The 26,466-nt window shown below is 38.8% G+C and overlaps 2 protein-coding genes across 2 annotated transcripts in view; one reads left to right on the forward strand and one right to left on the reverse strand.

Moving 5' to 3' along the window:
* Positions 1-26,466, reverse strand: part of DCAF12 (DDB1 and CUL4 associated factor 12-like protein) — a 198,135-nt gene that overhangs the window by 140,973 nt on the left and 30,696 nt on the right. The gene's annotated exons all lie outside the window — the stretch shown is intronic.
* LOC137632057 (crustacyanin-A1 subunit-like) overlaps positions 22,367-26,466 on the forward strand; it is a 32,705-nt gene continuing 28,605 nt past the window's right edge. Inside the window, exons 1-2 of the mRNA XM_068364033.1 lie at positions 22,367-22,429; positions 23,206-23,329. Of these exons, the coding sequence (XP_068220134.1) occupies positions 22,407-22,429; positions 23,206-23,329 (147 nt within the window). The 5' untranslated portion in view covers positions 22,367-22,406. The remainder of the gene's footprint in view (positions 22,430-23,205; positions 23,330-26,466) is intronic.

Here is a 26,466-nt window from a genome sequence, read left to right on the forward strand (position 1 = left end):
AAGCCAGGCATTATTTAGCAGGAGAGTAAAGCAATATTTGGCCAGGCAGTTAAGCAGAGCAATATTTGGCCAGGCAGTTAAGCCAAGAATTTTTTGGAAGGGTAGTTAAGCCAAGCATTACTTGACCAGGCAGTTAAGCCAAGCATTTTTGGCCTAGCAGTCAAGCCTAGCATTACTTAGCCAGGCTGTTAGGCCGAGCATTTTATGGCCGGGCATTTAAGCCAAGTATTATTTAGCCGGGTAGTTAAACCAAGCATTATTTGGTCAGGATGTTAAGCAGAGCATTTTTTGGCAGGGCAGTTAAGCCAAGCATTATTTGGCCGGTCAGTTAGGCCAAAAATTTTTCGGCTGGGCAGTTAAGCCAAGCATTATTTGGCCAGGCAGTTAAATCAAGCATTTTTTTGCCGGGCAGTTAAGCTGAGCTTTTTTTTGGCTGGACAATTAGGCAGAGCATTTTTGGCTGGCCAGTTAAGCTAAGCATTTTTTGGCTGGACAGTTAAGCCAAACAATATTTGGCCGGGCAGTTAAGCCAAGCATTTCTTGGCCAGGCAGTTGAGCCAAGTATTATTTAGCCGTGCAGTTAAGCCAAGCATTTTTTGGCCGGGCAATTAAGCCAAGCATTTTTTGCAAGGAAGTTCAGTCGAGCATTATTCGGACAAGCAGTTAAGCCAAGAAATATTTGGCCAGGCAGTTAAACCGAGCATTTTTTGGCTGAGCTGTTAAGCCAAGGCTTTTTCGTCCAGGCAGTTAAGTCAAGCATTTTTTGGCCAGGCAGCTAAGCCAAGCATTATTTGGCTGGGCAGTTAAGCCAAGCATTATTTGGCCGGGCAGTTAAGCGAAGCATATTTTGGCCGGGCAGTTAAGCCAATCATTACTTTGCCAAGCAGTTAAGCAAAGCATTATTTGGCCATGCAGTTAAGCCAAGTGTTATTTGGCCAGGCAGTTAAGCTAAGCATTATTTGGCTGGCCAGTTAAGCCAAGCATTATTTGGCCAAGCAGTTAAGCCGAGCATTATTTGGCCGGGCAGTTAAGCCAAGCATTATTTGGCCAGGCAGTTAAGCCAAGCACCTTTTGGCCAGGTAATTGAGCCAAGCATTATTTGGCCAAACAGTTAAGACAGGCATTATTTGGCCAGGCAGTTAAGCCAAGAATTATTTGGCCAGGCAGATAAGCCAAGCATTATTTAGCCGGGCAGTTTAGCCAAGCACCTTTTGGCCGGGCAGTTAAGCAGAACATTATTTTGCCAGACAGTTAAGCTGAACATTATTTGGCCAGGCAGTTAAGCCAAGCATTATTTGGCCAGGCAGTTAAACCAAGTATTATTTGGCCAGGCAGTTAAGCCAAGCATTATTTGGCCGTGCAGTCAAGGCAAGGACTTTTGTCTGGGCAGTTAAGCAAAGCATTATTTGGCCGAGCAATTAAGCCAAAACTTATTTGGCCGGGCAGTTAAGCAAAGCATTATTTGGCTGGCAGTTAAGCCAAGCGTTATTTGGTCGGGCAATCAAGCCGAGCATTATTTGGCCAGGGATGTAAGCCGAGCATTATTTGGTCAGGCAGTTAAGCCAAATATTATTTGGACAGGTAGTAAAGCTCAGCATCATTTGGACAGGCAGTGAACGCAAGCATTATTTGGCCAGGTAGTTAAGCTGAGCAATATTTGACCGGGCCGTTAAGCCAAGCATTATTTAGCCCGGCAGTTAAGCATAGTAGTATTTGGCCAGGCAGTTAAGCCAAGCATTATTTGTCCAGGCAGTTAAGCCGAGTATTATTTCGCCAGGCAGTTAAGCCGAGCATTTTTTGGCCATGCAGTTAAGCCAAGCAATATTTGACCAGGCAGTTAAGCCGAGCATTTTTTGCCCGGGACGTTAAGCCAAGCACCTTTTCGCTGGGCAGTTAAGCCCAGCATTATTTGGCCAGGCAGTTAGGCCAAGCCTTATTTGGCCAGGCCGTTTAGCCAAGCATTATTTGGCCAGGCAGTTAAGCCGAGCATTATTTGGCTGGGCAGTTAAGCCGAGCATTATTTAGCCAGGCAGTTAAGCCCAGCATTATTTGGACAGGCAGTTAAGCCAAGCATTATTTGGACAGGCAGTTAAGCCAAGCATTATTTGGCCAGCCAATTAAGCCAAGCATTTTTTGGCCAGGCAGTTAAGCCAAGCATTTTTTGGCCAGGCAATTAAGTCCAGCACCTTTTGGCCGGGCAGTTAAGCCAAGCATTATTTGGTCAGGCTGTTAGACCAAGCATTATTTGGCCAGACACTTAAGCCAAGCATTATTTGGCGAGGCAGATAATCCAAGATTTATTTGGCCGAGCAGTTAAGCTAAGCACTTTTTGTCCGGGCAGTTAAGCCAAGCATAATTTTGCCACGCAGTTAAGCCAAGCATTATTTGGCCGGGCAGTTAAGCCAAGCATTTTTTGGCCGGGCAGTTAAGCCAAGAATTTTTCATGCTGGGATGTTATGCCAAGGCTTTTTTGTCCAGGCCGTTAAGCAAGGCAGCTAAGCCAAGCATTATTGTATTTGGCCGGGCAGTTAAGCCAAGCGTTATTTGGCCAGGCAGTTAAGCAAAGCATAATTTGGCCGGGCAGATAAGCCAAGCATTATTAGGGCGGGGAGTTAAGCCAAGCATTATTTGGCCAGGTAGTTAAGCAAATCATTACTTCGCCAGGCAGTTAAGCAAAGCCTTATTTGGCCAGGCAGTTAAGCCAAGCATTATTTGGCCAGACAGTTAAGCCAAGCATTATTTGGCCATGCAGTTAAGCCAAGCAATATTCGGCCGGGAAGTTAAGCCAAGCATTATTTGGCCAAGGATTAATTGGTCGGACAGTTGAGCCAAGCATTATTTGGCCAGGTAGTTGAGCCAAGCATTATTTGGCCAGGCAGTTAAGCCAAGAATTATTTGGCCAGGCAGTTAAGCCAAGAATTATATGACCAGGCAGTTAAGCAAAGCATTATTTAGCCAGGCAGTTAAGCCAAGCACCTTTGGCCGTGCAGTTAAGCCAAGCATTATTTGGCCAGACAGTTAAGCCAAACATTATTTGGCCAGGCAGTTAAGCCAAGCACCATTTGGCCAGGCAGTTAAGCCAAGCATTATTTGGCCAGGCAGTTAAGCCAAGCATTATTTGGCCGGGAAGTGAAGCCAAGCACTTTTTAGCCGGGCAGTTAAGCCAAGCATTATTTGGCCAGACAGTTAAGTCAAACATTATTTGGCCGGGCAGTCAAGCCGAGTGTCATGTAAAGGAGAAAATTTCACACTGAATAAGGTACTATGTGTATTCGATTAAGTGTTTTATGAGTTTTATTCGTTAGTTCAACGATAGAGAGACATTGAAATAAATAGGGGGAGAGAGAGAGAGAGAGAGAGAGAGAGAGAGAGAGAGAGAGAGAGAGGAGAAAAATAAAATCAGAGTGAATTGGTACTCGAAAGCCAATGTTTGTGAAAAGTGCTGATATAGCGTTAAGTTAGCCAAACAACCGGCCAAACGATGAAACATATCGAGTGACTCACGCAACTGAAATGCATGCCAGTTCGCCTGCCGAGAAACCGGAAGTGACATATGTATGACATTACCATTACGTCAGAAGAAGGGACCAATAGAACACAAGAATAGTCACATGACGTGACGCAATTACAACGCCCTTATTCTAAGCTACTTAAGTCGCATAGAGAAAGCAGAAGCGGCTCTTTCCTACAGTAAAACCGCCATAGTTGGTTGTCCCGTCTCCCTCTCCCCCTGTCATGGGGCATCAGCCGAGCATTATTTAGTCAGGCAGTTAAGCCGAGTATGATTTGGCCGGGCAGTTAAGCCAAGCACTTTTTGGCTGGGCAGTTAAGCTAAGCATTATTTGGCCAGGCAGTTAAGCATAGCATTATTTGGCTAGGCAGTTAAGCCAAATATTATTTGGCCAGGCAGTTAAGCATAGCATTATTTGGCTGTTCAGTTAAGCCAAGCATTATTTTGCCGGGCAGTCAAGCAAAGCATTATTTGGCCAGGCAGTTAAACCAAGCGTTATTTTGCTGGGCAGTTAAGCCAAGCATCTACGTCTTTCTAAGTTTTGCTTTTTACGTAAGCACTTATTACTGACTTTTTGTATGCTTCTGGGCACTCACCTAGGGCATTTAAGCCAAACGAAACAGAATTCGACAACTGCTGACAAACAACGGATATCTCGACAGCAGGATAGAAGAAGCTATAAGCAAGAAATTCAATGAAGTTCAACAACCAACGATGGAAAAACCAACAAACACAAAAACCTTACCATCTACCACCGCCTTAGCTATGATTCAGCCTACAAAGATGTGTCCCCAAAATCCTCTTACCAGAAAGTAAAACTTGTAATATATAGCAAGCCCAATCTGACTGCAAGTCGTGTGATGGAAAAAAAATAGCGCCCAAAAAGGACCAAAGGAAGCATGCACCAACATAGGCAATAAAATTTCATGCCACGAGGAGATGTGTAAATCTCACAGAGAAGACTATATTGGACATACTACCACAACAGTCCGAAGATGGATGCTAGCCCACAGAAATCAAGGGGCAATAAACCAACACTTTATTGATGTCCACGACTGGAAACCTTCCCAGAAGGAACTGAATGATGGAACCCACATTGTTCACGAGGAGAACAACTACGGCAGACTTATAATAGCTGAAGCTGTAAGCATCGCCCTTCAGGCACCAACTTTGAACATACAGAAATATTCTAATTATACTCTGCCCTCAAGCAGAAAGCGACATGGATAAACTATTTAGTGGTGCAAGTCCGAGCGTGCATCTAGTATGTACGCACATATCTATGTATGTACATAGATATATATATATATATATATTAATTATATATATATTATATATACATAAATATATATATATATATATATATATATATATATATATATATGTATATATATATATATATATATACATATATTTATATATATATATATATATATATATATATATATATATATATTTATGTATATATAATATATATATAATACAAATATATATATATATATATATATATATATATATATATATAATGTATATATATATACATATATATATATATATACACACATATATATATATATATATATATGCCCCTGTGGCCGCGGGGGCATATATAAATTAGAATAGAGCCAACGTTATCTCTGCGTGTCGTAAGAGGCGACTAAAAGGGACGGGACGAGGGGGCTGGGAACCCCCTCTCCTGTATCTACATCCTGTGAGACATCGACAAAGAGATGGAGCTGGGGGGAGAGTGACTGCTCCCTGCACTCTAGTTTTGGGGTTTTTGAATGTGCGTGGATGTAGTACGATAGAGAGTAAAAGATGTGAAATTGGAAGTATGTTTAGGAATAGAAGAATGGATGTATTGGCCTTGTGTGAGACGAAGATAAAAGGAAAGGGTGAAGTGATGTTTGGTGAAATGTCTGGTAGAGTGTCTGGGATTGAAAGGGGAAGACCGAGAGAGGGTGTGGCTTTATTGCTGAGTGAATGGATGACAGGTAAAGTAGTCGAATGCAAGGAGATATCATCTAGGTTAATGTGGGTAAGGGTTAGGTTGGGCAGGGAATGTTGGGCGTTTGTCAGTGTGTATGGGCCAGGTAGTGAGAAAAGTGAAGAGGAGCGGAATGAGTTCTGGAATGAATTAACTAGGTGTGTAGAAGGATTGGGTAGGAGGAATTATGTAGTTGTCATGGGTGATTTAAATGCTAGAGTGGGCGCTGGAGAGGTAGAAGGTGTCATTGGGAAGTATGGCGTACCAGGTGAAAATGAGAGTGGTGAGAGACTGGTAGACATGTGTGTTGAGCAAGAGATGGTGATAAGTAATAGCTTTTTCAAAAAGAAAGATAAAAATAAGTATACATGGGTAAGAGTGGCAAATGGAAGAGTAGTAGAAAGGGCATTAATGGATTATGTGTTGATAACTAAAAGAATGTTTGGAAGATTGAAAGACATGCACGTGTTTAGGGGTATGGCTAACGGTATGTCTGATCAGTTTTTGGTGGAAGGAAAATTAGTTGTAGCAAAAGAGTGGGGGAATAGAGTAGGTGAATGTAAAAGGGAGTTAGTGAGGGTTGAAGAGCTAATAAAACGGGGGGTAAAAAGTAAATATCAGGAAAGGTTGAAAATGACATATGACGAAGTGAAAGTAAGAGAAACTGGCAACTTAGAGGAGTGGAAGTTAGTAAAATAAGATTTTTTTGGGATTGCAAGTGATGTGTGTGGCAAGAAGTTTGTTGGAGGCAGCATGAGGAAGGGCAGTGAATGGTGGAATGAAGGAGTGAAGGTAAAAGTGGAAGAGAAAAAGAGGGCTTTTGAAAAATGGCTGCAGAGTAATAGTGTAGAGAAGTATGAAAAATATAAAGAGAAAAATGTGGAAGTAAAGCGCAAAGTACGTGAGGCAAAGAGGGCAGCTGACCTGAGGTGGGGTCAGGGATTGGGTCATTCATATGAAGAGAATAAGAAGTAGTTTTGGAAAGAAGTGAAAAGAGTAAGGAAGGCTGGCGCAAGAATTGAAGAGACAGTGAAAGATGGAAATGGGAGTTTGTAAAAAGGAGAGGAAGCAAGGAAAAGATGGGCGGAATATTTTGAAAGTTTACTGAATGTTGAGGATAATAGGGAGGCAGATATGATTGCTGTTGCAGGTGTTGAGGTGCCAGTGATGGGAGATGAGAATGAGAGAGAGATTACAATAGATGAAGTGAGGAGAGCACTAGATGAAACGAGAGTAGGAAAAACATCTGGTATGGATGGTGTGAGAGCTGAGATGTTGAAGGAAGGGGGTGTGACTGTACTTGAATGGTTGGTGAGATTGTTTAATATGTGCTTTGTGTTGTCAATGGTACCAGTATATTGGGTTTGTGCATGTATTGTACCACTAAATAAGGATAAGGGAGATGTGCATGAGTGTTGTAATTCAAGAGGTATTAGTTTGTTAAGCGTAGTTGGAAAAGTGTATGGATGAGTAATGATTAATAGGATCAAGGATAAAACAGAGAATGCAATCTTAGAAATACAGGGTGGTTTTAGAAGAGGTAGGGGTTGTATGAATCAGATTTTTACAGTAAGGCAGATATGCGAGAAATATTTAGCAAAAGGTAAGGTGTATGTTGCGTTTATGGATCTGGAGAAAACGTATGATAGAGTTGATAGGGAAGCAATGTGGAATGTGATGAGGTTATATGGAGTTGGTGGAAAGTTGTTGCAAGCAGTGAAAAGTTTCTACAAAGGTAGTAAGGATGTGTTAGGATAGGAAATGAAGTGAGTGATTGGTTTCCGGTGAGAGTGGGGCTGAGACAGGGATGTGTGATGTCACCGTGGTTGTTTAACTTGTATGTTGATGGAGTGGTGAGAGAGGTTAATGCTCGAGTGCTTGGACGAGGATTAAAACTGGTAGACGAGAATGACCATGAATGGGAGGTAAATCAGTTGTTGTTTGCGGATGATACTGTACTGGTTGCACACACAGAAGAGAAGCTTGGCCGATTAGTGACAGAATTTGGAAGAGTGTGTGAGAGAAGGAAGTTGAGAGTTAATGTGGGCAAGAATAAGGTTATGAGATGTACGAGAAGGGAAGGTGGTGCAAGGTTGAATGTCATGTTGAATGGAGAATTACTTGAGGAAGTGGATCAGTTTAAGTACTTGGGGTCTGTTGTTGCAGCAAATGGTGGAGTGGAAGCAGATGTACGTCAGAGAGTGAATGAAGGTTGCAAAGTGTTGGGGGCAGTTAAGGGAGTAGTAAAAAATAGAGGGTTGGGCATGAATGTAAAAAGAGTTCTATATGAGAAAGTGATTGTACCAACTGTGATGTATGGATCGGAGTTGTGGGGAATGAAAGTGACGGAGAGACAGAAATTGAATGTGTTTGAGATGAAGTGTCTAAGGAGTATGGCTGGAGTATTTGAGTAGATAGGGTTAGGAACGAAGTGGTGAGAGTGAGAACGGGTGTAAGAAATGAGTTAGCAGCTAGAGTGGATATGAATGTGTTGAGGTGGTTTGGCCATGTTGAGAGAATGGAAAATGGTTGTCTGCTAAAGAAGGTGATGAATGCAAGAGTTGATAGGAGAAGTACAAGAGGAAGGCCAAGGTTTGGGTGGATGGATGGAGTGAAGGAAGCTCTGGGTGATAGGAGGATAGATGTGAGAGAGGCAAGAGAGCGTGCTAGAAATAGGAATGAATGGCGAGCGATTGTGACGCAGTTCCGGTAGGCCCTGCTGCTGCCTCCGATGCCTTAGATGACTGCGGAGGTAGTAGCAGTAGGGGATTCAGCATTATGAAGCTTCATCTGTGGTGGATAATGTGGGAGGGTGGGCTGTGGCACCCTAGCAGTACAAGCTGAACTCGGTTGAGTCCCTTGTTAGGCTGGAGGAACATAGAGAGTAGAGGTCCCCTTTTATGTTTTGTTTCATTTGTTGATGTCGGCTAACCCCCAAAATTGGGGGAAGTGCCTTGGTATATGTATGTATGTATATATATACATAAAACTACATATATATATATATATATATATATATATATATATATATATATATATATATACATATATATGTATATAAAACTACATATATATATATATATATATATATACACACATATATATATATATATATATATATATACATATATATATATACACACACATATATATATATATATATATATATATATATATATATATACATATATATACATATATATATAAAGCATACAATAATAAGAAAATCATATTTAAAATCCGAATATTTGTGAAGAAAATTTAGCCAATTCAAAATTTACACTCCTTGAAGACCCACAATACGTTTCTAAGAATTCGGAAATTGGATGGTGGTCTTTATTTATTCAGTCAATTCTTTTAAAAGTTTGTTTTTAATACAAAATAACAAATAATTCCTATTATAATCTGCCAAAAGTGTTATTATTAATAATATTTAAGCTAGAAACGTCTACTGAAAGGAGAGAGAGAGAGAGAGAGAGAGAGAGAGAGAGAGAGAGAGAGAGAGAGAGAGAGAGAGAGAGAGAGAGAGAGAGAGAGAGAGAGAGAGAGAGAGAGAGAGAGAGAGAGAGAGAGAGAGAGTTCATTTCGGCCACTAGTCGTCATTCGTGTTCCTAAATCTTCACATTTCTCCTTTTTCTATAGAATCTTTTTTAGACTTCTTCTGGGGAAAGGAATGTCACAAACAATATCCTATGAAGGAATGAGATTCATTTTTCGGAAGAAGAAAAGAAAGGGGAATAATACTATAGATAATATAAAACAAGATGAAAAAGAAGAGGATGAGAAATTTCTCTGAAGCAGTTTGGAAGAGTCTCCAACCCACTCACTGAGGGGGGCAAGGCAGCCTCAACTTGGTGCCGGTCCCAAGCCTGGGTAGATGGGGAGGGTTGGCGGCAGGAAAGGCATCCGGCCATGGAAAATTAGCCAAAACAACTATGGTCAGTGAGTATAATCAGAATGAAGCTAGGGCGTTCCCCTTAAGCGACGCGTTGGGACCTCGCCTGATCCCTCCGAAAAATCGGCAAGGGCTACCCAGTCATGGGCGGGCTGGGTTAAAGAGGCAAGCTCAGAGGAAAATATCTGAGGAGAGGATGAGAGTAGCAACTCTGAATGTTGGGACAATGACTAGAAAATGGCGAGAGCTGGTTGACCTCATGGAGAGAAGGAAGATTGGAGTGCTGTGTGTGCAGGAGACCAGGCGAAAGGGAAATAATGCAAGAGAACTAGGCGAAGGTTGTAAATTATACTACAGTGGAGCAAATATGGAAGGAAGAAATGGGGTAGGAATAATATTATCGAAAGTTGGAGGAAAATTTGATTGGGGTGAATAGGAAAAATGACAGAATTATGAGTTTAGAGCTAAGACTGGGAGCAACAATAGTCAATGTGGTGTGTGCCTATGCCCCGCAAATTGGATGAACAGAGGAGGAGAAGGATACATTCTGGAAGGAGATGGACCAGGAGCTTGGAATAATTCCTGCAAGGGAAAGGGTAATTATAGGAGGAGATCTGAACGGCCACTTGGGCCAGTAGGGAAGGGATAGAAAGAGTGCATGGAGGTTGGGGTGTGGGTGAGAGAAATGATGGGGGAGAAAGAGTGATTGATTTTGCATTGGCTTTTGACCTAGCAATGATCAACACCTTCTTTGAGAAGAAGATTAACAGACTGATTACTTACAGCAGTGGTGGCAGGGAGAGCCAGATAGATTTGCTGCTGTGTAAGGAAGTTAGAAATTGCAAGGTGATAAATGGGTAGAGTGTAGCAGCACAACACAGGATAGTGGTAATTGATTGCAGACTAAGGAATTGTAGGAGAAGTAAAATGACGAGAATGGACCCAAAGATTAAGAGGTGGAAATTGAAAGAGGAAGAACTGAGACTCTTGTTTAAGGAAAGAGTGCTGGAAGCAGTAAGGTTAAATGAGTATGTACAAGAATGGTGTACCGAGAATAATAAAGTGATTCTAAGGATCGGTGAGGAAGTACTTGGAAAGTCATCAGGAAGAAGATCCCCAAATGATAAAGAATCGTGGTGGTGGAATGATGAGGTGCAAGAACGGGTAAAAACCAAGAAAGAAGAGCAGGATAAAGCAAACTATAAACAAGCATAGAAAGAATCAAGAAGAGCAGTAGCAAAGGCAAAGGCAGAGACATTAAATGAAGTCTATAAAGAGATGGAAACACCAGAAGGAGAGAAGAAAATATCACGAATTGCTAAGGCCCGAGATGCTGAATCTAAAGACCTAACACAGATAAGGCAAATAAAAGATAGCAATGGTATAGTTTTAATAGAAGAGAATGAAATTAAAAGAAGCTGGGAAACTTATTTTGAAGGACTATTGAATGAGGAGAACCCAAGAACAGTACTTGAAGATGGACTCCCAAACGAGACAGTTACCATAGGAGTGACTAGAAGAGAAGTAGAACAAGCAGTAAAGAAGATGAAAAATAGTAAAGCTGCAGGACCGGATAATATACCAGTAGAGGTATGGAAGAGTCTTGGAGAGGAAGGCATAGATATCTTGTGGGGCCTGACACAGAAGATCTTCAATCAGGAGAAGATGCAAGAGGAATGAAGAAGAAGCCTAATCATTCGCATCTATAAAGGGAAGGGAGACATCCAGGAATGTGGCAACTACAGAGGCATAAAGCTGATAAGCCATACTATGAAAATATGGGAGAAGATCATTGAGAAGAGACTCAGAGATGAAACAACAATTGGTGAGGAACAATTTGGATTCATATCTGGAAGAGGGACTGTAGAATCAATATTTGCTTTGAGGCAGACGATAGAAAAACATCGGGAGAAACAGAAAGGATTACATATGGTCTTTATTGACATGGAGAAGGCATACGATCGAGTACCACGTCAGGAGCTCTGGAAATGTATGAGAGAAAAGGGAGTCCCTGAGAAATACGTAAGAATCACCCAAGATATGTATGAAAGGGCAGAAGCAAATGTTAAGAGCAGTATAGGCCTAAAAGAAAGTTTCCCAGTAAATGTGGGACTACATCAGGGGTCTGCATTGAGCCCTTACATATTTGATCTGGTCATGGATGTAGTAACACAAGGTATTAGAGATCAGTCTCCTTGGTGTATGCTTTTTGCTGATGATGTTATACTGTGTATAGTAGAAGAGAAACTGGAGGAGTGGAGAAGAGAAATGGAAAATAGGAGATTAAAGATCAGCAGGAAAAAGACAGAGTATTTGAGATTGAAAAATGGCGAGAATGGGGAAGTTAGTTTAAAGAAAAGATTGAAAATGGTTGAAAATTTCAAGTATTTAGGAACAACAGTTGCAGAGGATGGTGATCTGGGGGCAGAAATAAACCACAGAATACAAGCAGGATGGAAGAATTGGAAGAAAAGTGCACGGAGTACTATGCGACCGGAAAATAGGGGTTAAGTTGAAAGGTAAAGTACACAGGACAGTTGTGAGACCGGCAATGATGTATGGAGCGGAGACGTGGGCAATAAAGAAGACAGAAGAGAAGATGGATGTGGCAGAGATGAGAATGTTGAGATGGATGTGTGAGGTGACAACAAGAGATAAGATACGGAATGAGGTAATTAGGGGTACCACAGGAGTTAGAAAACTATCAGATAAGATCCAAGAAAGTAGACTGAGGTGGTATGGTCATGTCATGAGAAGAGATGAACAGTATATTGGGAGGAGAGTGATGGAAATCGAGGTACAGGGAACGAGGAGAAGGAGACCAAAGCGAAGGTGGGTGGACTGTATCAGGGATGACCTTCAATCAAAGGGATTAACCGGTGATGAGGTGTGGGACAGAGGTAGATGGAGAAAGCTGACCAGAAACATCGACCCCACATAGAAGTGGGAAAAGATGTAGACAAAGAAGAAAAAGAAGAAGTTTGGAAGAGTCTCTAAAGGCTTCAAGGAATGAATGTGTGTGACTAGGAACCGGGAGAGGATCCTGAGGGTCTCTGGGAGATCGCTTCTGTTTTTTTAAAAATAACCTTGATCGAAGGAGAACTATCTGATAATCTAGCACAGATTTGATCACAATGTTGGGAATGTACCAAACAGCGATCAACACAATGAAGAAAGTATTCAACGGAGTTTTTGGAGGATTGTTCAACACATCACACCTTACAGCTGATCTTCAGGAGCAGGAGTTGGCGTGTGAGACCTATTTCATGGATCTCGAAGGACGAATGAGGGAAATTCAGGAGTCCTTTGCATTCAGGATGGGTTCTTAGCTACTGTCCAAGAGGAATGAAAACTCTGAGGGTGGGATCGGGGACGTTCCCTTCCTCCAACGACTGTTGTCCTCCTTCCCTGTGGTCGGAGGATTCTGGAAATCACAGCAGGATCTTCAACAGTGTCAACTGAAGGTCCAGACTATGGAATAGAAACTGGAAACGCTCAAGACTGATCTGATATCTATTGGAACTCTGGAGAAATTTCTCCCAGGCTTCGTTACTGGAACTAAGGGGGGAACTATTGTTTCCCAAAATAAGGGTGGAACTTGGTTCGGTGTTGTTCTGGTAGGCATGATTGTGGCTGAGACTCAGTGCGCAGGTTAAAAAGTTAATCTGTTGTACCATTGTTGAATATTTATTTCTCTCGAATCATTCGTGACTTTCACGTGCTTATAGTCTTTCCCTGGGTCCTTAGATACCAGTCTCTAGCGTTCTTCATTTTCTGTAAAGTGTCATGAATCTTGTTAACGCCTCAACATATGTGTGTGAAGTTACCGTTCTAATCGAAGTGTAGTAAGTTACGGCTGTTAGCTGAGCGACGGTATTTCCTTTTGACTTCATTTTGGTTTGAATTGGGAGTAAAATACTTCCAGTGCGTCCTTATTCATTCTCATTTTCCCGTATCTAAAATGTTTTGTGTATAAATATTTGTCTAATCTGTTACTATTTATGCGTGGTTTATGGTTTTATGCGTGGTCAATGCTTAACTAAATTAGCTCCAATTTAAGAATTGTAAAACTCTTATTCAGGTGTTTATATTGTTCTTAAAGTTTCTTTTTAATTTCCACAATGGCGAAGTTTGATACTCAAAAGTTTGTGGCGGATCCTTCCTCTGAATTGCATACCCTTACCAATGCTAGGAAGTCTGAATTAATGGAAGTAGCTAGGCATTTAGACCTTGAGGTACGTTCTAGTATGCGTAAGTTTGACATTAGGAAAGTGATAATAGCTCACTATATGCGTATTGGAACCTTGGGTGACGGAGCTAGGCAGTATCTTGTTCAGAAACCCCTTCCCTTACAATTGAACAAAAGCTAGAGTTTGAACGTCTTGCATTCGAGCGTGAAATAAACTCAGGTTAGCTTTAAGAAAGGAAGAGTAGCTTTGCAAGCCGCTGAAAAGAGAAGTTAATTTTCTCTTAGGAAAGAAAGAGAAAAATTTGAAATGGAGAAAGCTAAGTTAGAATTTCAACCTAGGGAAGAAAGAGAAAAATTTGAAATGGAGAAAGCTAAGTTAGAATGTCAAGCTAGGGAAGAAAGAGAAAAAGCTAGGGAAGAAAGAGAAAAAGAAAGAGAAAACTTTGAAATGGAGAAAGCTAAATTAGAATTAGAAGCTAGTTTAACTATCAAGGTGGAACAAGAGAGGGCTTCAATCAATCTTCAGAATAGGCAAATGGAACCAGAGTTATTTCCCTTTGTTGTCGGGTAAAGCTGCTCAGGTTGTTAGGCATCTGGATGATACTAAGGATATAACCAGGTTAAGAAAGCAATATTAGATGCATTTTCCATAACAGAGGAAGGATATAGACAAGCTTTACGTAACTTATGTAAATCAAATATCCAAACTTTCCTAGAATTCGCTTCTGACAAGCTTAGAGCTTTCAAGAAATGGTTTAAGTATGCTGAGGTAACTTCTCTTGAAGAACTATTAATTTAATGGTTCTTGAAGAATGCTCTATATTGAAGATAGGCAGGAGAAAGTTTTACAAAAGGCTGCTTCCTTGGCTGACACTTATTCCTTAATACATAAGTCTATTCCTAATAAAAGAGGTGAGGTTTTTGTAAAACCAGTTTCAGGAAAATCCCAGAATTCGGATGATAATCCCATAGGTTCTGATAATCCTAAATGTAGTTATTGTAAGAAAGAAGGACATACTATTCGTAATTGTAAAGACCCTAAATGTAAAGTATCTGATAACTACCATAATGTTATTATGAAACCCAACGTAAAATTTTCAACTTCCCAGAGTAAACCTGTTTTGCATGTGCAAGCAAATGTACCAGATGTGTTTGATGATTTTAAGTCTGAAGGTATAAGAGCCTTGGGGGAGAAAGAACAGAAGTCTAAGGTCACTATATTACGAGCCACTGGAGCTGCTTTAACTTTGTTGCATAGTAAGGCTTTACCTAATGTTGAGAATAATCTAACTGGCGAGAAGGTGGTTGTAAGGGATCTTACTGGAATCTCATCCATTCCCCTTGCCAGTGTCAACCTTGATTGTCCCCTTTTAAAAGGGAAAGTCGAATTAGGGGTGATTGATACAGAATTGCCTATAAAAGGAGTTTCATTGCTATTGGGTAATGATTTAGCCGGGAAATTAATTGTACCAAATTTAATGGTCACTGTTACCCCTATGGATGATAGGGTAGTTTTGGACAAACCTTTGATGGATGAGAAGAAGGTAGATCTTGAACAAACCCCACCACATATAGTCACTCGGTCCCAAGCAGGAGAAAAGGTAAATGACTTTGAAGTAGATATTGATTTCTTAGCTAAGGTAATGTCTAGAGATAAACTAATAGCTGCCCAGAGGTCAGATCAATCTTTATCTTGTTTGCATGATAAGGCTGTTGATATAAAATCTTTGAATAAATCCCCTTCTTTTTATCATAAAAATGGTATCCTAATGCGTTTTTACCGTCCTTCTAACTATTCAAATCTTGATACCTGGAGTGAGAAATACCAAATTGTTGTTCCTTCTGCAGTACGCACTCATATAATGGAAATTGCACATGATGGACCAGGTGGTCATTTGGGACAATACAAAACTTACTATAGAATACTTGATAAGTTCTATTGGCCTAATTTGAGGAAATACGTAGGAGATTTCATAAAAGACATGTCATGTATGCCAAATAGCTGGCAAACCTAACCAAGTAATTCCTGAAGCCCCTTTACAGCCTATATTAGTTCCACATGAGCCCTTTGAGAAATTAGTAATAGACTGTGTTGGACCCTTGCCCAAGACAAAAGATGGTAACCAATATTTATTAACTCTTATGTGTCCCACTACTCGTTTTCCAGAGGCCACTCCACTTAAGAATATATCTGCCAAAAATATTGCTAAACACCTTTTAAGTTTCTTTACTACTTACGGGATCCCCAAGGATATCTAAACTGATCGGGGTTCTAACTTTACAAGTAAACTCTTTTCAGAAATCCTTAAGGAATTAAATATAAAACATAGCTTATCATCTGCATATCATCCGGAATCTCAGGGAGTCCTTGAACTATGGCACCAAACATTTAAATGTTAAAAAAATTTTGTTTAGAGAGCAATCTTGATTGGGATGAAGGAGTAAAGTTTTTGTGGTTTGCTATACGTGAGTCCCCACATGAATCCCTTGATGTTTCTCTTTTTGAAATGGTATTTGGGAGATTATTAAGAGGACCCCTTGCATTAATTAAAGATGAATGGTTAAAGTTCCCAGACTCTAATCAGACTGTAACTGTTCAACAATATTTGAGTAACTTTAAAGAAACCCTTTCCAAAGTCCGTAAAATAGCCACTGAAAATTTAAGCAAAGCTCAGATTAAAATGAAAAATAGTTATGATCAAAAGACTAAAATTAGAAAGTTCAACCCAGGAGATCTTGTGTTAGCATATTTTCCTATCCCTGGATCCCCATTTTCCCCCAAATTCTTTGGTCCATATAAAGTAGTTAAAAATGTCAATAACCATACCTATGTAACTGAAACCCCTGATAGAAGGAAAAGTACTCAAATTATCCATGCCAATCTGCTTAAAAGGTATCATTCCAGGAATACTGAAACTGGTTATGGAGACAAAATTGTAAATGTTAGTGTTAAGGTCAAAGATGAGAAACCTGAAGTAATTGAACCTGAATTCATCTATTCGTGGCATTTTGTAGATAATTGTGCTGCTCTGAAAGACTTTGAAAACTCATGTCAACATTTTTCTCCTTTTCCATCAGAAGGACTTCAAATTCTCATTTACTCTTACCCAGAAATTTATGGGGAAAATCCAGGTCAGTGTATAATCCTCACCCATGACATCGAACTTCTACCAGGAACTGCTCCCATACGACAACACCCGGCCAAGAAACTAGTGATGAAAGAAGAAGTGGAATATCTTCTGAGAGCCGGTTTACCTAAACCAAGCAAGTCACCATGGGCGTCTCCATGTCTATTGGTACCAAAGGAGGATGGCAGCATGAGACTGTTTACAGACGACAGGAGAGTAAATTCTGCTACTGTTAAGGATAGTTACCTTTACCCCGTCTAGACGACCTTATAGACTCTGTGGGCCAAGCAAAGTATGTGGCTAAGATAGATCTCCTCAAGGGGTATTATCAGGTGAAGTTAGCATCTAGAACCAAGCTTATATCGGCTTTCATAACTCCTTTTGGGTTATTCCAGTATGAAGTAATGCCTTTTGGTTTAACAAATCCCCCATCCACATTTCAACGCATAATTAACTACATTATTCAGAGTCTAGAGGGAGTATTTGCATATCTAGATGATATATTGGTGATAGGAGATTATTGGGAAGAGCTTATGAAACGTTTGAATATGCTCTTTGATATAGTAAGAGAAGCCCAGTTAACAATAAATTTACAAAAATGTGTTTTTGGTCAAGCTACAGTTACTTACTTGGGACATATTGTGGGTGGAGGTAATGTCAGGCCTAAAACTGCAAATGTTAATGCCATTCTTGACTAATCAGAACCTAAGACTAGGAAATCCCTTAAAAGATTTCTAGGTATGGTTTCATGTTACAGTAAGTTCTGTCGTAATTTTGCTTCAGTAGCTGCCCCTTTACATAGTCTTACCAGCCCTAAAAAGAAGTATGAATGGGATGAGAGATGTCAGGCAGCATTTCAACATTTAAAATATTTTTTGAGTAGTGAGCCAGTTTTACTCAGTCCTAATTTTTCTAAACCCTTCTCTTTACAAGTAGACGCTTGCGACACAGGTGCTGGAGGAGTGTTGCTCCAGGAAATTGATGGGGTACTCCACCAAATAGGATACACCTCCAGTAGCTTCAAGCCTCATCAGCTGTCATACAGTACCATAGAGAAGGAGCTTTTAAGTTTGGTTCTTGCTCTCCAAAAGTTTGAATGTTATCTACAAGGACCTCTCGTCATCCATATCTGTTCGGACCACAACCCCCTCACCTTTCTTGAATGCACCAAGGCTCATAATCAGTGCTTACTAAGATGGGCTTTGTATCTTCAAAACTTCAACCTTCAAATAAAGCACCTCAAGGGCAGCGACAACGTATTTGCTGATGCATTGTCACGGGCCTATTCTCAACCTTCTCAGGAGATGTAAGGTGTTTAACTTTGATCTAGCCACTCCGCTGGGCTTGATCCTCTAGGGGAAGGTATTACACCTTCCACATTATTGTAATTATTGTATATATTTTGCCTGACTGTTTTCCCCTGTATACCACTTTCCTTTGTCCTTTCCCAGTAACTTGTTTGCCTTGTTTCACACTCCTTTTTCTTACTTGCTCTGCCCATCCTAAATTTCTTCGACCCCTAAATGTAATTTTAAATCAGTCTCTACTCAGCAACTAAACCAATGACTTTAGTGTCCGGCAGGGAAGCAGTCCCCTTTATTGTGATGTATCTATATCCTAAGTATAAGTGATATTGTTGTAAGGGTTTAATAACGAATTGTGCTTTTGTTTCAAGTGTTCTCAATTTCCAGTGTGATTACTTTTCGAGACGTGGTTGTCGTTTGTCATTTGTCATTTGTCCTATTGTGTCATTCCTGTCCTTTATGGCCTTTGTGTTCCTTTTATATGGACTTCAAGTTTAATTGTAATGTTTTGTAAATATTTTTTGCATTATTATATTTAAATCTTGTTTGATCGTATTCTCATTCAAATACCTTTATTTTATTATCATTATGGTCCATTGAACCCACCTGCTAAAATGGTAAATTACCCTTCTCTCTCACGACTGTAATAATATATATATATATATATATATATATATATATATATATATATATGTATACATATATGTATGTATGTATGTATATATATATATATATATATATATATATATATATATATATATATATATATATATATAGCCTAGTGAGTTAATGAAATAAGAAAATTAATAATCTACAGGATAAGTAATGAATATTTCAAGATCAGTAACAAAAATAAAATAGATCTCTCTTAAATAAACTATAAAAAGAGACATATGTCAGCCTGTTCGACATAAAAACATTAGCTACAAGCTTAAACTCCAGCAGTTCCCCTGATTCAACTATCCGACTTGGAAGATCATTCCAAAATCTGGTTACGGCTGGAATAAAACTTCTAGAATACAGTGTAGTATTGAGCCTTATGATGGAAAAGGTAAGTGTTATAATTAACTACATACTTAGATGCCCGTAAAGGATGGTACAGTCTAAGAAAATCTAAATGAAAAGGATGGTCAGAATTATGAAAAATCTCATCCAACATGCATAAAGAACTGAACGATGGTGTCAGAGATTATCTAGATAAGGAATAAGAAATTTAATGGACCGTAAGTTCCTGTCCAACAAATTAAGATGAGAATCGGCAGCTGAAGACCAGACAGGAGAACAATACTAGAAACAAGGTAGAATGAAACAATTAAAACACTCACTAAGAATGGATTGATCACTGAAAAATTTAAAAGACCCCAATACGCCATTTTTTTTTTACAACTGAAAAAGAAACAGGCATAATGTGTTCCTCAAAAGTGAATTTGCTATGAAAAAACACATAAAATTTTAAAAGAGTCATACAAAGTTAAAGAAACATTATCAATGCTGAGAGCCGGATGTTGAGGTGCCACTGTCCTTGACCTACGTACAATCATACTTTGTTAGAATTCAACTTCATGCTCCATAATTTGCACCCTGCACTAATTTTAGCTAGATCTCTATTAAGGGATTCAGCAACCCCAGATCTACATTCAGAAGATGGAATTGATGCAGAGAGTAGAATCATCTGCATATGTAACGAGCTTGTTTTCTATATCAAACCACATGCCATGTGCATATACTGTAGTATGAAAAAAAAAAAAATGGGCTAAGAACACTACCCTGAGGAACACCTGATATCACATCCCTATACTCACTACGGTGCACATCAACTACAACTCTTAGCAATCTATAACATAAAATTCAATAATGATGCTAAGAAAAGACTGACCCCCTACCAAATGTTTGAATTTGAAAACATGATCAAAGGCAGCACTAAAATCCAAGGTCAATCATACGAACTACCTGACCAAAATCAAGAGATTTCTGTACAGCGTTGAAGGTTGTATGAAGGGCATCACATGCTCAAATGCCTTTATCAAAACCAAATTACAAACTAGGCAACAGATGATTTACCTTCAGCAAACATATTTAGACGTTTTTCCAGAAGACGTTCAAAAACTTTAGATAATATGGGAGTTATGGAAATTGGGCGGTAATCAGTGGGACTTGAGCTACCACAGACACATTTACATAAAGGAGTAACATTACCGATTTTCCAACAAGTGCTAAAAGCTCCTCTTCTTGCTAACTTGCGCAAAATAACAGATGACTTTGGAGCTTAGAAATCTGCTGTCTTTGTTTTAAAGGAAAAATACCATTTAGGTCTACACCTCTATAAGCATCAAGGTCCATCAAGAGAGCTTTAATTTCACAAGATAGAAAAGCTAAACATGTCAGTTTAGCCTTAGGAAAACAGGAATGAGGAACAGAAATGAGCAGGAGGCTTAATACTATTGTACAGTAATGTGCATAGTGTCCTAATTAATGGCCTGGACAGCAATTGGAAAGGCAGGTTGATGACATTTTACATGGTCGAAGAAATATAAAATCACAGACGAGACAAAAATTCTAGATTTCGATCAAACTTCCACAGGTTATTTTGAGCTTTTATTATTTAAATAAGTGATTCTTAAAATATTACCAGCATGGGAATCTTAGCATTATACCATTCTTTACAAACACCTGCAAAATAGATATATTGGCAAACACGTTCTCAATAGAAAATCATAACTTTGTTTTTTATAATGCACACAGAGCGACATACTATTCATCACTCATTAAAGCAAAAGTAGATAAAAAGTTTCAATTTCTAATACTTAATTTTTAGCGATTATTCTGCAAAAGAGTATTGCAATGTTTGTGTCCATTTTCACCTTGAGTTTTTAAATTTCACAGTCATTTCCACTTTTAAAGGATGCTCATGAATGGCAGACACAAGGGACAGTGACAATGCCCTAGCAGGGCAATGGGCTAGAGACTGACCATATGTACAAAAGATCAGTGACCAAGCCCCTCTTCACCCAAGCTAAGACCAGGGAGGGTCAGGCAATGGCTGCTGATGACTCAGCTGGTATACTTATACGGTCACCTAAACCCCCATACCTCTAACTCACAAGGATGGTGAGGTTGCAGACACTACAAGAAACTATAGAGTTAGAACGTGACTCGAACACTAGTCCAGCAGATCGCCAGGCTGGAACGTTTCCAATAGGCTACCACACCCCTTTAATTATAAGAGGACATCGTAAAGAGCAGATATATATATATATATATATATATATATATATATATATATATATTCTAAAAAAAGAGAAATATTGTTGTTGTAGCTTGCCTATGCCTGTCCCTTCCGGCTAGAGAGTAGCTCTTGCAATTATGTAGCCCATAAAATGGTCAATAGAACGCGAACTTGCTTTTATAAAAAAAAAAAATCAAGACTAATACTGTAGGTAGTTAGCCAGAGGCAATGTGTAACGAGTATTTGTTCTAATTAATATCAACTGTGTAATGATTCCGTATTTGCAACATCTAAACTTTCGCTCCATTTAAATCCATTTAATCATTTACTTCCCTTTCGAGCGTAATCTATATGAAATGCAGTATAACAATTTTGCGAATAAGTTCCGTTGTCCATTTGAGCGAGGCAGACATGCAATTGTTAGGTTCCAACTTCAAACATCGCCAGAATCCAGAGCAACAACTATTATTTTCATAGCTAGATACAGCCCAGTCTTAGCAAAGTGTGTGACGTAACAAGTCACCTGCCTCCTTTGAGAAATGCCTTTAGGTATGTTTTATGTAACCTTCAGGTTTACAGTCCTGCCTTTTCAAGCGGGGGTTACACGGTCGAACGGTTCGTCGAACCCGGTTTTCGAACCCGCTTGTTAAACGGTTGGAAGAGTGGACAATGAAGTTACGCCCACAAAAGTCAGGCTGGATCTGACTTTCTTCGAACCGCTCGACGAACGTGTTCGACAACCAAATACCCAGTTCATACGTTCGAATATCACTTCAAACACTTGTTTGTCGTTCGACGAACCGTTCGACCGTGTAACCCCGCCTTTAGAAACGTAGAGAAACTACCAATTAGGTGGAGATTTATTATTTGGTCATTTCTCTTTAAAAAGGTCTTTATATCCACATGCCAGTCTCCTAACTAACCATATGAACTAAAATACCACCGGATTGCTTTTTCATTTTAATTATCGTTTAAATGTTTTGAGTAATCCATTTGAAACAAAGTATTTCCCTTGATTGGATCTGCTAAAGAGGCACGAAATTGAGCAATTGGCAACTGCAAACGGTATTCCCGGCGGCCTGCCCCAATGCAATCCGAGTTTACATTACAGTCAGTCAGTCAGTGTTGCTCGTACGAATAGGTCAGCCGACTTACTTAGCGCCAATATGAGTTATAAATCTACAGCAATGTAAGTGTAATATCTCTCTCTCATTCCCTCTCTCTCTCTCTCTCTCTCTCTCTCTCTCTCTCTCTCTCTCTCTCTGTAAATAAAAATACCAATTCAGATAAAAAATATTGTAATTTATAATTGCGATCTCTCTCTCTCTTTCTCTTGTACAAAAAATTACCAGTTCAGATAAAAAACTTTAATAATTGAAATGTCTTCTCTCTCTCTCTCTCTCTCTCTCTCTCTCTCTCTCTCTCTCTCTCTCTCTCTCTCTCTCTCTCTCTCGTACAAAAAACTAATAATAACTAATTTGTAATTGAAATCTCTCTCTCTCTCTCTCTCTCTCTCTCGTACAAAAAACTAATAATAACTAATTTGTAATTGAAATCTCTCTCTCTCTCTCTCTCGTACAAAAAACTAAAAAATACTGTAATTTGTAATTGCAATCTCTCTCTCTCTCTCTCTCTCTCTCTCTCTCTCTCTCGTACAAAAAAAACTAAAAAATACTGTAATTTGTAATTAATTTGTAATTGCAATCTCTCTCTCTCTCTCTCTCTCTCTCTCTCTCTCTCTCTCTCTCTCTCTCTCTCTCTCTCTCTCTCTCTCTCTCTCTCTCAGGCTATAATATTCTAAAATAAAAAATAGGTCTACCATAGACTCATTAATCTTTGAAATCAAACATTTAACTTATTTGATATAATCCATTCATCTGTTTTTTTTTTTTTTTTTTTTTTTTTTTTCTCTGAGAGACATTTATTTGCATAACCTATTTCCCGGTCTTCGTTGTATCCTGGAAGGCAAATTGCTTTCGTGCTCCTGGCAGCAGCCGCCACTCTCTGTCACGCTAATGACAGACCGAAATTCCTGGTCGAGGGTCGGTGTCCCATTGTAGACATCCCAACTGGCTTCGATACCTCCCGGGTAAGTGACAGGAATATGATTATTCGTTAATTGCATGTTTTTTATTAGTTCATTCTATTGTTTTGGGGCTTTTATGTGACCTATTATTGGCGAGGATTATATATATATATATATATATATATATATATATATATATATATATATATATATATATATATACTGTATGTATATACTTATATATATACTGTATGTATATATGTATATATATATATATATATATATATATATATATACTGTATGTATATACTTATATATATACTGTATGTATGTGTATATATATATATATATATATATATATATATATACTGTATATATATATACTATATATATATATATATATATATATATATATATATATATATATATATATTGATTGTTCTTGAGTAACAGCAAATCTTAAGTTGGTGAAATATCTCTTCTTCTATTATTATTATTATTATTATTATTATTATTATTATTATTATTATTATTATTATTATTAAGCTACAACCCTAGTTGGAAAAATAGGATGCTATAAGCCCAAGGGCTCCAACTGGGAAAAATATCCCAGTGAAGAAAGGAAATAAGAAAATAAATAAACTAAAGTAATAAACAATGAAAATAAAATATTCTAAGCATAGAAACAACAATAAATTGGATCTCATATAAACTAAAATAACCTTTAAAAATATAGGAAGAGAAATATGAAAGAAAAGTGTGCCCGAGTGTACCCTCAAGCAAGAGAACTCTACCCCAAGACATTGGGGAAGACCATGGTACAGAGGCTATGGCACTACCCAAAACTAGAGAACAATGGTTTGATTTAGGAGTGTCTTTTCCTAGAAGAGCTGCTTACCATAGCTAGAGTCTCTTCTAACCTTACCAAGAGGAAAGTAGCCACTGAACAATTACAGAGCAGTAGTTAACCCCTTGTGAGAAGAATCGTTTGGTAACATCAGTGTTGTCAAGTGTATCAGGACAGACGAGAATGTGGAAAGAATAGGCTAGACTATTATGTGTACGTGTCAGCAAAGACAAAATGAGCCGTAACCAGAGATAGGGATCCAATGTAGTCCTGCCTGGCCAATCAGAGGACCCAATAACTCTCTAGCGGTAGTATCTTAACTGAAGCACTTCCACCAAACGAGAAAGCTTAATTATGCTTAAAAAGGATAGAACAAAACTGTATTTGAATTTTGCTACACAAAAAAATACTGCATTACGTTCCTCATAATTCCTGTACTGAAAGACAATTGATGTCTATGATCTTAATATTTGTTTTAAAATGAAATGAATAAAAGTACTGAATGTATCGAACCCAAAGTTTAAAAAGAGAAGAAACTTAATTTAAGCTCACAATCGTTACAACTTTATCCACAAGGTCATAAGTAGTAGTTTGGCCAAGGCACCAGCCACATATCGAGAGTTATTGGGTCCTTTGAATTGGCCAGATACATTGGATCTCTCTCTGGTTGCGGCTCATTTTTTCTTTACCTAGACATACACTGAATAGTCTGGCCTATGCTCAACACATTCTCCTATTTCCTCATACACCTAAGGAAACTAGACTAACCGAGTAATTCCTCTTCACTCAAGGTGTTAACTACTGCACTGTATTTGTTCAGTGGTTACTTTCCTCTTGGTAAGGGTAGAAGAGAGACTTCAGCTATGGTAAGCAGCTCTTCTAGGAGGACACTCCAATATCAAACCATTGTTCTCTTGGACAGTGCCATAGTCTGTGTACCATGGTCTTCCACTGTCTTGGGGTAGAGTTCTCTTGCTTGGGGGTACACTCAGGCACACTATTCTATCTGTTTTCTTATTTCCTTTCCTCATTGGGCCATATCCCTGATTGGGCCCTTGGGCTTATAGCATCCTGCTTTTCCAACTAGGATTGTAGCATAACTAATAATAATAATAATGGATGACTATTCTTTCTCATCTAATACTCGATTACTTGTAAAATATTTTTTCCATGATGGCATGAACTTTACAAACTTTTCTTTATACTTGTTGGTTTATAGCTATATTATCTTGTCCGTTTTGCCCATTTCCGGAAATTCATTAGGCATAAGTCTTATTTTTAGTTTGAAAATCATTAATGCTTTTAAGCATTTTTTGTGCTCTTATGTATTTTTTATTTTTAAAAGTCATTTTGGAGTTTAGAATGGCCTTTTTCATTATTATTATTATTAATATTATTATTATTATTATTATTATTATTATTATTATTATCAAATGACGATTTAACAGTAAATGAACAACATGTGATATGAAACATCAAATAGCCCTACTCTGAACGAATAAGATAAAACGACAGTGGAGGAGGTCCTGTAGAGAGTGGGGTTCCCCTGCTGTATGGGACCGGAAAAGCAGCCATCAAAGTAAAATGAAAATAAATAAATTATTATTACTAGCTAAGCTACAACCCTTGTTGGAAAAGCAGGATGCTATATGCCCTATTAGGGTTCCGACAGGGAGAATAATCCAGTGAGGAAAAGGAATAAGGAAATAAATAAACTATACAGAAAATGACGAATTAAAATAAAATATCTTGAGATCTGTAATGACAATCAGGTTATATAAGGAACATTTGAAAACAAAAGACTAACGTTCAGTGAATCTGATCTTTTCCTGTGTGATGCGAAAATGTTGGAATTTGTATCGTTTATTTCCATGTCGAGAAAAAACTTGTGGCCTTATAAAAGGTCGTTCATTAATGGCAGAGGCAAGGAGCAGTGACATTACCATATCGAGCAGGACAATGCCCTAGAGACTGACCCTATATACATATAATCAGCGCCTAAGCCCCTCTCCACGCAAGCTAGGACCAATGAGAGTCAGGCAATGGCTGCTGATGACTCAGCAGATAAACCTATAGGCTAACCCCAAACCCTGCATCCTTAGCTCACAAGGATGGTGAGGTTGCAGCGACCAAAGGAAGTAACTAGTTTGAGCGGGACTCGAACCCCAGTCTGGTAATCACCAGTCGGGGAAGTCACCAGAAGTCCCAACTGCAACCGGTCGACTTAAGAAATAGGTTATGTTATATTTGTCAGCTGTTTATTTACTTTCAATATTTGTTGTTGTTGTTGTTGTTGTTGTTCCCCTTTGTTGTTGTTCCCCTTTGTTGTTGTTATCATCCGCCAAATGGTCCA

The sequence above is a fragment of the Palaemon carinicauda genome, chromosome 40 (assembly GCF_036898095.1).
Source record: "Palaemon carinicauda isolate YSFRI2023 chromosome 40, ASM3689809v2, whole genome shotgun sequence".
In the NCBI taxonomy this organism is placed as follows: Eukaryota; Metazoa; Arthropoda; class Malacostraca; order Decapoda; family Palaemonidae; genus Palaemon; species Palaemon carinicauda.